The sequence below is a fragment of the Centroberyx gerrardi genome, chromosome 21 (assembly GCF_048128805.1).
Source record: "Centroberyx gerrardi isolate f3 chromosome 21, fCenGer3.hap1.cur.20231027, whole genome shotgun sequence".
Classification (NCBI taxonomy): domain Eukaryota; kingdom Metazoa; phylum Chordata; class Actinopteri; order Beryciformes; family Berycidae; genus Centroberyx; species Centroberyx gerrardi.
The window spans coordinates 5,502,558-5,516,036 of NC_136017.1; the positions used below are offsets into that span (position 1 = coordinate 5,502,558).

At 41.9% G+C, this 13,479-nt stretch overlaps 2 protein-coding genes across 3 annotated transcripts in view; one reads left to right on the forward strand and one right to left on the reverse strand.

Moving 5' to 3' along the window:
* The window catches only part of eed (embryonic ectoderm development), a 296,858-nt gene that overhangs the window by 130,242 nt on the left and 153,137 nt on the right, over nucleotides 1-13,479 (reverse strand). The gene's annotated exons all lie outside the window — the stretch shown is intronic.
* gpd2 (glycerol-3-phosphate dehydrogenase 2 (mitochondrial)) overlaps nucleotides 1-13,479 on the forward strand; it is a 33,090-nt gene that overhangs the window by 13,151 nt on the left and 6,460 nt on the right. For both annotated transcript variants that reach the window (XM_071902980.2, XM_071902981.2), the window contains 10 exons: nucleotides 1,644-1,808; nucleotides 2,008-2,152; nucleotides 4,650-4,843; nucleotides 5,114-5,248; nucleotides 5,372-5,547; nucleotides 8,494-8,625; nucleotides 9,021-9,179; nucleotides 11,298-11,410; nucleotides 12,095-12,173; nucleotides 12,582-12,680. In XM_071902980.2, coding sequence (XP_071759081.1) covers nucleotides 1,644-1,808; nucleotides 2,008-2,152; nucleotides 4,650-4,843; nucleotides 5,114-5,248; nucleotides 5,372-5,547; nucleotides 8,494-8,625; nucleotides 9,021-9,179; nucleotides 11,298-11,410; nucleotides 12,095-12,173; nucleotides 12,582-12,680 — 1,397 coding nt within the window. The remainder of the gene's footprint in view (nucleotides 1-1,643; nucleotides 1,809-2,007; nucleotides 2,153-4,649; nucleotides 4,844-5,113; nucleotides 5,249-5,371; nucleotides 5,548-8,493; nucleotides 8,626-9,020; nucleotides 9,180-11,297; nucleotides 11,411-12,094; nucleotides 12,174-12,581; nucleotides 12,681-13,479) is intronic.

The following is a 13,479-nucleotide window of genomic DNA, read 5'->3' on the forward strand; positions in this document are numbered from 1 at the left end:
AACAGCCATGTCTCTCCCCCAGCTTGCTGCCACCGCTACCAGGAGCAATTATTATGCACAGGAGCAGTAAACCCACAAACACAGACAGCCAAAACAGAGCATTCTGGGTAGGGGCGGGTAGGGATTGGTGTTTGTTTGTATGTCGGAATATTCTGGATGAGGAATAACTGGGGGATATCACAACCTTCCTGTGTATTGTTTGTTTTTTTTTCCATGAGGGAAAATCATCAATCTTCAATATGATGTGATGTAAAGGGCAGGGAGCGTCAAACAGCTCTCACCTGTCCAGACAGCTTCTGTGTTCTCAGTTCATCTTCCTGTTTTAAAGCACCACCTTCATGTCAGTTCCCTAAGCTCTCTTGTGATCAATTTGTTTACATTTACATTTAAGGTAATATTCCGTGCCATTTTTATATAAATTAATGTCCGTTTTGCTTCTCTCTATCGCCAGTTGCTATAACACAATAGTGATTCAACCTTTATCCAGTTCATAGAAAATCCTAAACATCCTTTGCCACACACGAAGTGATGCGTTTTATGTTTCCGGCAGCGGTTACAGCGGTTTGTCTGGAATAAACAGAAGAAGAAGAACTGGGTAGTTAGCATGAGCAGCAATAGCCACCATGGCTGAACTGATTAAAAAAAAGAGAAACTCAAACTGCATCAACAGAAAACCTAAGGAAGAAGTCGTCATAGTACCGGCCGCTGTTTGATTGACAAGTGATTTCTAGGAAGTGAAATGCAGAAACACCACAGCAATGAGCGCTTGGCACCAAAGATGTCATCACAGTGGAAACCCCCCCCCCCCCCGAAAAAAAACAAGGAACTTGAGGATTTCCACTTTTGTCACTTTCAGGCAACACTCTTATCCAGAGTGACTTACACTGAGTTCATCAGTACAATAAGCTTTAATTCCTGTATCACTAAAACCTACAAGCAGTCAAAGTTGCCTTAGTGCTGTTACAATGTTCCTGTGACCATAGAACGATCATGTTAGAACAAGTGCTAGGAAAAGAAAGAAAAGACAGTGAAGGAGAGAGATACAATTAGAAGACACACTGGAATATTTGTTACATATTATTGTTAAGGGCGCTGTGGCTTTGAACCTTCCCAGTAAGCATTTTGATGTTGAATAGATGTTAGGGTTAGGGTCGATGGCCTGCACCAACGTTGAAAAACCATGTAAATATTGTCCCAAAATGAAAGTTGAGAAGATCAATGCAGTGCTTTGTGGCTTCAGGACCTAGGTATCTTTCTGATATCAGTTCAAAACAGTTTTCAAAGCTGCTTTAATGTGTTTGTTTTTTTTTACTTTGTGCTTGTTTCAGTTGATGTTGAACCTCCTGCACGTTGCCGTCTGTCAAATGCTCGCTGTGTTGCTTTTGCCTTTACTATCGGTTCCTTGTACTGTTGGTGATCTAGGAACTGAAACTTATTTTGCTTTTGTACACGTTGTAAGTCGTTCTGGATAAGAAAGCGAGCTGAATGTCTAAAATGTAAATGTATAAAATGTAGCAAACATAGCTCCCTCCTTCCCTTTCTCCCTCTGTCCTCTTCTTCCTCCTCTGACCCCGTCCTCTTGCTGTTGCTCTCCTTCCTCCATTTTCTCACTCTCTTCTTCTTCTTCTTCTCTTGTCTTTCAGGGCAGCACAACGACGCCCGTATGAACCTGGCCATCGCCCTCACCTCCGCCCGCCACGGTGCCGCCATCGCCAACTACACCGAGGTGGTTAACCTGCTGAAGAAGATCGACCCGCAGACCGGCAAGGAGACGGTGTGCGGCGCCCACTGCAGGGACGTCATCACAGGTGAGGCCTCTGGGTGACAGGGTGGCCTAATGCAGAGGTTCTCAAAGTGAGGCCTGTACAGAAATTGGGTCTAGGAGAAGTCATAGAGGGACATTTTGAAAGCTGAGATATTTCAATTTCACCCTCCATACTGGCAGTGGAGTGCCCGTTCTCCTTAATGCCACTGGCATTTGACCGTTTCTTTTTTTACTCCTCACAGGACAGGAATTCGACGTGAGGGCGAAGTGTGTGATCAACGCCACCGGACCGTTCACAGACTCGCTGAGGAAGATGGACAACCAGAAAACTGAGAATATCTGCCAACCCAGCGCCGGCGTTCACATTGTCATCCCTGGTTACTACAGGTGCGGCACATAACATCCTCGTACATCACACAGCCCAAAGCTAATAATTTAGATCTTCGTCCTTTTAAAACTACCATTGATTTAATTGAGATTCATATTCTCACAAATCAGCTCCAAATGGCAGCGAGAGGTTACTGTTTGATCTTCAATACCCAGAAATCCTGTAGTGTGATTTCAGTAAACTGCACACAGATCATGGCACAGTCTTCTTCTTCTTCTTCTTCTTCTTCTTCTTCTTCTTCTTCTTCTTCTTCTTCTTCTTCTCTGTTGCAGCCCTACTTTGTGATTTAGGCTGATAAGACAGGTGCATTTTTATATACAAATCTTGCCTAGTGCAGGTCAAAGCTTTTTTTCCACCATTTTCTTTTGTATTATTTTTCTTATGTATTCATTCATCTCCTTTTTTTCTTTTTTTTCATTCTGTTGCTCCTTCTGCCATAAGCTCAGAGGTAGTACTTAATTATCCTTTTGCAAAGAAATCTGTTTTGCATCTCATGCTACAGGCAAACATTCACATAATACAAAGAACCATGTGACAAAAATGTAGACTATAGGCTAAAAACAGACACAGCAAAACCAGACACAATAAAAAATACATTAGTGCGAATGTAGGTCCATAGCCCCATATAAAAGACAATATGGCTATGATCTATACATTGTAATACACATTCAAATCTCAGTCATTCAAGCCTTTTTTTCTCTGCTTTCCTACCTGTTTTGGAGACTATGGATAGAAAAGAGCTGATGCAAATCTCAGCAGCGTACATTTGTACATTTTTATTTCTTTCTTCTTTCCTCCTTTTCTCTGTGTTTTCTCATTTCTATGTACAAATACGTACACAAAGCTGGCTAAACTATTCCCTGACCTATCCTTACATGTATAGGACAATCTACTCTGGTTAAGGTACAGCGGAGCAATAGGGTGGTTTTGTTGAAGTCGGGGGTTTTAAAGTTCAGCGAAGCTTATTGAGCGAAACCCGAGGGAGCGCGAGCCCTTTGAACAGCGCCAGAAATGCCAACCACCTAATTCTCTTCCTCCCTTTCTCTCGTCTTCCTCCTGCCCCTATCTGCCCCCCCTCCCCTCCTCGTCTTCCCCCTATCTGCGTTTTTCATTTGTCTATCTTTTCTCTTCCTCTTCTCCTCCTCCTCCTCCTCCTCCTCCTCTCTAACTCCTCACATTCATCTGTTTGTCGCTTTCCTCGCCTCTTCCTTACTCCCTCCCCTCCCCACACCTCTCCTGCTTCTTCTTCTTTGTTTTACTCCGATTACTACTTCACCTACTCCTTCTCTTCCTCGTATGCTTTCTGCTGCTTCCCATCGTTTCCTCCACACCCTTCCTCTTCCTCGCTACAATTCACCTCCTCCTCCTCTTAGATAAATTAGATAGATTAGATAAAGTACAGATTGATTATTTATTCCAGGGGAAAATTCACTTGCCACAGCAGCAACACACTTGAGACAATAATAACGATACTACTACTACTACTACTACTATTACTGCTGCTACTACTACTACTACTACTACTACTACTACTGCTGCTGCTACTACTACTACTACTACTACTACTACTGCTGCTACTACTACTACTACTACTACTACTACTACTACTATTACTGCTGCTACTACTACTACTACTACTGCTACTACTACTACTACTACTACTACTATTACTGCTACTACTACTACTACTACTACTACTATTACTGCTACTACTACTACTATTACTGCTGCTGCTACTACTACTACTACTACTACTACTACTACTATTACTACTACTACTACTACTATTACTGCTACTACTACTACTACTACTACTCCTATTACTGCTACTACTACTACTATTACTGCTGCTACTACTACTACTACTACTACTACTACTACTACTACTACTACTACTATTACTGCTGCTACTACTACTACTACTATTACTACTACTACTATTACTGCTGCGACTACTACTACTACTACTACTACTACTACTACTACTATTACTGCTGCTACTACTGCTACTACTGCTGCTACTACTACTACTATTACTGCTGCTACTACTACTACTACTACTACTACTACTACTACTACTACTACTATTACTGCTACTACTGCTACTACTACTACTATTACTGCTGCTAGTACTACTACTACTACTACTACTACTGCTACTACTACTACGATTACTGCTGCTAGTACTACTACTACTGCTACTACTACTACTACTACTACTACCATTACTGTGACTACTGCTACTAGTACTGTTACTACTACTACTACTACTGCTGCTACTACTTCTACTACTAGCACTACTACTGCACTTACTACAATTACTACTACTACCACAATTACTAATACTACTACTGCAACTACTACTGTTACTACTACTACTACTACTACTACTAATGCAACTACTACAATTAGGCTACTACTACTGCTGCTACATCATCTACTACTACTAGTACTACTATTAATAAAAACCCCTCTCCCTCCTCCTCTGTCCTCCAGTCCTGACAACATGGGTCTGCTGGATCCGGCCACCAGTGACGGGCGGGTCATCTTCTTCCTGCCCTGGCAGAAGATGACCATCGCCGGGACGACCGACACGCCCACCAATGTGACGGCACACCCCATCCCCACTGAGGAGGACATCAACTTCATCCTGACGGAGGTCCGCAACTACCTCAGCCCCGACGTCGAAGGTACAGGAACCCCCTTTCACCCCTTTCAAGGTTCCTACAGTCACGGAAAGACCAGAAAAGTTTGGTTTTCCAAGCCTGGAAAACTGTGAACAGCAAACGTAAAAGCTTTCATGAACTGGTAATAATGGTTATATCAATATAGAGAGTAGCAAAACAGACATGGGTATACTCAGCATTATATTTACCATTGAAGTATTTTGGTTAGTCCGTACTATGTCTTACAAAACAAACTGTGACTGTGTGTGTGTGTTGTCTGCATGGCGTCCGCAGTGCGTCGAGGAGACGTGTTGGCAGCGTGGAGCGGCATTCGGCCCCTGGTGACCGACCCCAACTCCAAAGACACTCAGTCCATCTGTAGGAACCACATCGTCAACGTCAGCGAAAGTGGAATGGTCACCATTGCAGGTCAGTGGGTCTCAGTCTCTGTGAACATGTGAGGATTATCTTGTACCAAAGCTGTGGTATACTATATTATATATTAGTCATGTTAACGTGCCAAATTTTGTGTGTGTGTGTGTGTGTGTTCAGGTGGGAAGTGGACTACCTTCCGGTCCATGGCTGAAGAGACGCTGGATGCAGCCGTCAAAGCCCACAGCCTCTCAGCGCAGCCCAATAAGACTGTGGGTCTGATGCTGGAGGGGGCGAGGGACTGGACCCCCACCCTCTACATCCGCCTGGTCCAGGACTATGGCCTGGAGAACGAGGTAGGACAGATTTGTGCATAATAAACGCCATTTGGTGGATGCTTTTATACAGAATGGTGCATAGACAGTCACCTCCTCCTCAACGTCACCAAGACGAAGGAGCTCATCTTTGACACCCGCGATAAACTCACCACCCCTCATTGCCCCACTTCCATCAACGGCCAGCCAGTGGAGATGGTGAAGAGCTTTAAGTACCTCGGCATCATCCTGGACAATAAACTGAGCTTTGATCACCACATCACACACATCCATAAACGCTGCCAACAAAGACTCTCTGCCATCCGCAAACTTAGGGCTCTCTCAGTCAAACCCCACCTGCTGCTCCTTCTGTACCGAAGTATTATTGAACCCATCCTCCTGTACTGCGCCACCTGCTATTTCATCATGCTCACCCTCACCAATAGAAACAAGCTCCTGAAAATCACTAACATATCTTCTAAAATAATTGGCCTCCCGACTCCCAACCTGCCAGCCCTCATTGACACTGACCATAGCACACGACCCCTGCCACCCCCTCAACCCATGCTTCACCCTCCTTCCCTCTGGCCGCAGATACAGACAACTACTCTGCAAAAAAACACGCTTTGGGAGGAGTTTTGTGCCCTCAGCAATCAGTGCCTTAAATAGCCTGGGCACACTGTAACAGACTTGTGTTGTTGTGATGTTCTTGTTTGTTTATACCCTGTTTTGAGCGTTACTTGTTTTGAGTGTTTGATTGTGTTCAGACTGTGAAAGCAAATTTCCTCTATAGAGGACAATAAAGAATGAATCTGAATCTGAATACAGTGCGGACATTGGAGTTTTAGTTATGCAAACAATTTTCTCTGAGGCAGAGCTGCTCTGCAGGCAGGAATAGTCTCATTGGTTGAGTTAAACCTTAGTGGGAGGAGCCAAAGAACCAGTTTTCCTGGCTAAGTAACGTTAGACTGAAGCCCAGTGAAAAAGAGAGGAGAGAGGAGATATCTATTATTATGAAGCCTAGCCTCTGCTATTAACTGACAAAATGCAATATATCCATACTAAGTTATCTAGGTTAGCTAGTTAGCTAGCTGACCTTCCAAGGTCAAACTAGCCATACTAGCCTAAAGCTATCTAGGTAAGCTAGTTAGCTAGCTGCTGATCTCATTGCCATGTATATTTTTTATTTATATTTTCAACAGAGTTCCTTTTTTGCCATTCAAATTTGCCAGTTAGCTAAGTGGCGCACTGAAAAACTGGTTCTTTGGCTCCACCCACTGAGGTTTAACTCAGATTCAGATTATTTCTGCCTCCAGAGCAGCTCTGCTTCCTAGAAATGCTTGCATAACTAAAACTCCAATCTGCATGCAGTACAGACTATGTACATTTTTAGCACAGGTAGGCCTACAAGGAATCGAACCCCTAACTCTGGCAGTGTTTGTGACACTACTCTACTAGTTAACCTATCCAGGACGAGATATACACACACACTCACATACACTGATGCACAAACACACACATAAAAGCACACAAACACATCCACCTCCTCCACCACTAGCAGCTAACTAGGCAGCAGTGGAGCTGACATTAAGGCTGCTGTGTACTGTAACAATGCTGACATTTCCACTACACAAAAGACTGGACATACCTTGAAATGTACTGTATGCTGTAAGTTTCATCAATGGCATTAAGTAAGGGCACATTGATTTACATCACGCTACAAGTCATCTTCACACTACCCTTCCAATAATTAGCCATGCGTTTTCATTAAATTGAATAGCACCATGTTTCAGGATGGAAGAGCACTCCAGTACCAAGTGCCTACAGTATACTTACTCCTCATTAGAGCCATTCTGCGCCGGCTGTGGTGTTCTCTAGAATATTTCTAAAAGGTCACTGTTGATATTTGGACAGCGTTTGCCCTTTCACATGATCGGCAAGCCAACGATCTGAATAGCAAATAGCCCTTTTGTTTTCTCTAAACATATGACACCTCATCGACGAAACGGCGCGAACGCTTATCGTTTAACTTCAAAGAAATGAAATCAATCATCTGAATACCAGGAGCTGCCATTACAATCAGCGTTATTTAACCTGTTTCCAACATCTTACCAACGCCTTCATTTCATTTTTATATTGTTATAGGACCAAAAGTAAATGCGTGCACAACTTGTTACCATCCACATGTTAGTTTTAAGAACAATAGCCTGTTGTCATGGTCAAATACATTAGTATTCTTTTATCGAATAAGCACTGAAAGTATTACTACTATGACTACAACTATTCATATTTTTATTTTAGTGCTTTTTGTTGCAAGAGTAGTTGTGCTTTTAGTTGTAGCAGTAACAGTAATAGTATTTCCTTATTGTAAATATTTGTAGTGAAGCTGCAGTCCAGTTGCAGTACTATGCAGTATTTTGCTGTGATTTATAATAAACTGGAATAATTACAGCACCTTCCCAGCAGCTACTTAAAACTCAACTAATCATTGACTTTTCAAGCTTCATGTGGAAGAGGTTACATGTAGAGCTGAACAGTTAATCGGAAAAAAAATCAAAATCGCAATATGAACTTCTGTAATTTCCAAATCGCAGAGGCTGCAATTAATTGCTTAAGAGAGAGGAGCTTACAAACTGCATTTCTTAACAAGGTGTTTTAGATCTACTTTGGTAATCTTTGGTCCATGAATCAAGTATAATATTGGTGAAAATCTTTCATCATACTCAAACTCAGTTAATGCACACTGACCTTTATATTTTTTTTAACAAAATCCAAAAAATGTATGACAAGAAAAACTGGTTCAATTCATAAATGCAATAGTCTGTCAAATAATCGCAATTAGATTTTTTGTCAATATCTTTCAGCCCTAGTTGTATGTGGTCCACTGTTGGGGATGATGCACACTGCATTCTGCACTGGCCTTGCAAATTGAATTCCTCTCAGGACAGTACATGGTGTTATATCTTGTATTTTCGTCTGAATCCACAGGTGGCACAACACCTGGCATCGACGTACGGAGGAAAGGCGTTCGACGTGGCCAAGATGGCCCGGGTCACTGGGAAGAGATGGCCAATAGTCGGGAAGAGATTGGTGTCCGAGTTCCCTTACATTGAGGCCGAGGTAAAGTACTATCTGTCATACATATGCTGCAAAAATGTATTAATTTATCTAGTCTTCAAATGTTATCTCCAAACAAGTGAAACAGTCTGCTAGTGGGATGATGGTTGCACTTGTTTCCAGTGTAACTTCACTTCTCACACCCAGAATTTTCTTGAATCAAGTGACAGTGTCTTGATCCTAGCTTTATTTTGAGATTTTGTCACATAATTCGGGAAAACAGTTGAAAAGTCAAACAGTGTTGGCTGTTTTGTAGCTGGGGGAAAGCAGAAGGAACATTTCTCTGCTGGGATCAATAAAGTATCACATTACAATATTATTACTGTATGAAGAAGAGGCACAAACACCCTGTAGTCTTCCTTGTATGAGAGCGTGTCTGCCCTCTTTCTCCATCGCAGGTCCTGTACGCCATCAAGGAGTACGCCTGCACGGCCATCGACGTCCTCGCCCGCCGGACGCGCCTGGGCTTCCTGAACGTGCAGGCGGCCGACGAAGCCCTGCCACGCATCGTCGAGATCATGGGAAAACAGCTGGAGTGGAGCCAGGAGCGGAGGACGGTACGATTTGGCACCACACACACACACAAAAAAAAAAAATCCCCTTCTTAACATGTCATTTAGTTGCAAACTCTGATTTTTCTTAAAACGAGTGAAACAAAAAGCTACTAAAAGGTGATATCAGTTTACTTGGATTAAGTGAGATTATCTTGGTACTAGTGGAGTGAAAATCTGACTAGTGGCAGATTTTTCTTACTTGCTTTAAGGAAAACAATATTTTAAGATTCAATACTACACTAAATTACGGATATACAGTAAATGGTGGATATTTTTGCAGTGTAGGATTGTCGAGGTTTGAAGCTTTAGTGGCTTGTCAGCATGGCTAAATATCAGTAGACTGAAATAATCCTCTGTTTATATAATAACTGCCTTCATTGCTTGACACTTACTCAATTGAATATTACAAGGCCCAGTCATTCTATTCGTATTGACTCAGTTTTACTCACTGTACTGTACTGGTTTGTCTTATATTTTTCCTTGTCCCAGAAAACCTGTTTGGTTTACATAATGCTTTAATCCCTGGTGGGCTTTGAAATCCTGGCAGTGATTCTTCTAAGATCGGTATACAATGGAGGGGTCCACACCCTTTATCCCCTCTCAAGGGAAAGCTGAGTGTGTGTGTGTGTGTGTGTGTGTGTGTGTGTGTGTCCGTACGCATGCACATGGATGGATGAGAGTGTGTGTATGTGACTGTGCATGAAAACTGTTCATCGGTGAACTCTCACCCAATTCAAGCCTTCCTTGTTTACCAGCAATGGAAACAAAGCACTGCAAAAATCGCTCTCTAAACAGTTAGTCAATCTTGCATTAAGTCTTCAAAAAAAAAAATTTGTGGAACAAGTGAGAAAAATCAGACAATTGGGTGATTTATAAGTTAAATTTACTTGTTTCCAGTGGCGTTTCAGTTGAGTAAAGATGGACAATATCTTACAAAAAGCCAGATCACTCCACTTGATCATGTTGCTTGATTCAAGAAGATTCCTGAACCAAGTTGATTTGAGTGGAACAAGTGTGGTTTACAAAGCACTGGATTATATGAAGTAGTAGTAGTAGTAGTAGTAGTAGTAGTAGTAGTAGTAGTAGTAGTAGTAGTAGTAGTAGTAGTAGTAGTAGTAGTGGTAGTAGTTGAAGAATTTATGTAAGAGTGAGGGCCTATATAAAAGTATGAAGACAAATAAACATGTAAACACATACAAGTATGCAGACAAACTTCCTTATATTCTTTATCTTCCACTACCTATTTTCTTTTCCCTGCCCTTTTATATATACAGTATATCTGAGGATGAAGTATTTGATATGGTCTGAGTTGGCGTTCTCCATTTATGTTCTAGCACAAAAGAACCTATTAATTGTAACTGCATACATCGACACACAATTTCAGGCTTATGGTTGATTTCAGGCAATGCTTGTGTGTCCAGGGCTACAAGATAGCGCTGCTTTGTCAGGCAGCGACTGATGCATGTGTGGATGTATTCATGTATGTGTGTCAGCAAGTGATGCATGCTAAAGATAGACGGACGTGAATGACAGCAAGGTATGGTTAGTAATTACAGTTGACATTAGGACAAAGACAGACTGAAGCCTGCAGTTGACATGCAAGGAGAAGTTTCAACCAAGCAACCTGATTGGCCAACAACGCGTTCCAACTGTGCTGATAATTCCCTCATTGGTTGCTATACCAACACGTGTGGTAGCCAGGGAGCTAGTCAGCGATCGTTGTTTTATTCTCCTGTTTTTTGATCAATGTGTAAAAGCCATAATATCCTTGTAAGATCATAACATGTCCAAATCCGGCCTATAGGACCATTCTCACTTGTTTTCCCTCTCTCTCTCTCCAAATCTTTACTGTCTCTCTCTACTGTCAACTATCAATGACCACAAAAAGAAAAAGAGGATGTTCTTTAATGCGATGCCACCCGGGTGTGTCACGTACCTAGCCACATCACCTTTGTACCCATAATCACAGTAAAAAACGCCCTCTTGGGTTTTATTGCTGTGCTAACAGACTGAAAATGATGATTGAAGCTGAGAGTAGTAGAGATAATGCTGACTCATACTGGCAGTACCACAATAAACTGATTTCTGACTCCTCACTGTCTGTGGTGTCGTTACATGCAGGCGGAGCTTGAAGCAGCTAAGAAGTTCCTGTACCTTGAGATGGGCTACAGGTCTCGCTCTGAGCAGCTGACCAAGACGTCCGAGATCAACCTGGACTACCAGGAAGTAATCAGGTAATCCTCACCCAGCCTCAGCTAGCTTTTCCCCTTGAGTTTCTGTAGGTGGCGCTCTTTTTTTTTTGTCTGATCAGCCATGGTGGCTATCTCTGCTCATGCTAACTACCCAGTTCCTCTTCTTCTGTTCATTCCAAACAAACCAGAAACGTAGCACGCATCACTCCCTTTTTGCTGACTTGTCTGTCTCTTCTTCTGTGGTGTTCAAAAACCAGTTAAGAACACATGAAGAAACAGCTGCATATGAGCATCAGTCCAGACTTCATTTTGCTCTGCTAGGCTTTCCAAGCAGGAGGAACTGCTGGCTATCATGTCAAGATCCATCTCCTTCATGTGCTGTAGTTGGTTTGAATTAACGTTCTCGCTCCTAACGAACCGCACCGCAGTTCCCTTGGAAGAGGACAGAGACTCACATTTTCAGTCGTCTCGGTTTGAATGGCGTTATTCTCACCCGGTCAAAACGAACCCGACTAACTCCCTCTCTCTCTCAGGCTGAAGAATGTGCTCTTAGTCAACTTAAATAATGAGTTTTAACCCCTCGTTCTGAGTTGGCACCATTTCCATCTAAATTGTCCTTTTCTAGTTTTTGTTATGTCAGCTGTCGAGGAGGTTTTTAGGTTTCATAGCTGCTGTAGGGTCTGATGTAATGAGGTGGCAGTAAACCTCTGGTCGTCTGCCTGACAGGTACAAGAAGCGCTTCCAGAAGTTTGACCATGATCGCAAAGGATTCATCACCACCGTCGACGTCCAGCAGGTTCTGGAAGTGAGTCTTTCTTTCTTTCTCTCTTTCTTTCTTTCTGTCTTTCTTTCTTTCTTTCTTGCTTTTTTCTTGCTTTCTTTTCACGTCTTATTTTCTGTCTGTTTTCTTTCTTTCTTGCTTGCTTCCTTTCATTTTTCTTGCTTTCTTTTCACATCTTATTTTCTTTATTTTTTATCTGTTTTCTTTCTTTTTTCTTGCTTTCTTTTCATGTCTTATTTTCTGTATTTTCTGTCTTCTTTCTTTCTTTCTTTCTTTGTTTCTTTATTCCTGCTTTCTTGCTTGCTTCCTTTCATTTTTCTTGCTCTCTTGTCTCATCTTATTTTCTTTATTTTCTGTCTGTTTTCTTTCTTTCTTTCTCTCCACCTGTCATTATATTCTGTACATCACTGTTCTTGTTCTTCTTCTCTGCAGAGCATCAACGTCCAGATTGATGAAAACGCGCTCCATGACATACTTAACGAGGTGGACCTCAACAAAAACGGACAAGTGGAAATTGATGAGTTCCTGCAGGTATGTCAGTGAAATCTTATATTGGGTTCCAGAGCCACACTGTGAAAAATGTCATTGAATCAGGTATTGAGCCTTAAAAACTTACAAACAGGCAGTAAAACCTAAAAACAGACAGTAAAAAGAAACAGCAATAGTGAGGAAAAATAAAATAAAATTTTGCTAGTGGAATGATCTTTCTTATTTCAAGATAATGCTACTTGGAACATTCTCTCACCCCATTGGCAGATTTTTTCACTAAAGACAAAAAGACTGCATTGACTCTAATTAACTTTTTAAGAGCGAGTGTACACGTCCATGGGAATGTGCATGCGCGTCCGTGTGTGTGGATGTGTTGCGGCGTGTGTGTGTGTGTGTGTGTCCTCCGCCACATATTTCATCTGTTCAGCCCTCCACTGATGAGGGGAACCATTAATGCCTAACACCTCCGTCAATATCTGCCCTCCTTGTACCAGGAGAACTAGAACAAACAAGACCGGGGACACGAGGGCTGGATAATAGAAGCCCAAGAGAATGGGATCCATCACACACACACACACACACACACACGTTCTCAGTTGCGTCTAACTTGCAAAATCACATTAACAAGGTGAGAGAGAGAGACAGTTTCCGATCGCTTTCTTCTCAATTTATTTTTAAATGTGGCTTGAAATTATTTTTTACCATTGGTTGGTTTAAATAAAGTACTCTATCTATCTATCTATCTATCTATCTATCTATCTATCTATCTATCTTCTACATGCATAGTTACACATATTTGATCCTGAAATTTACTGAGTGATAGCAATGGTCAGTTTTTGAC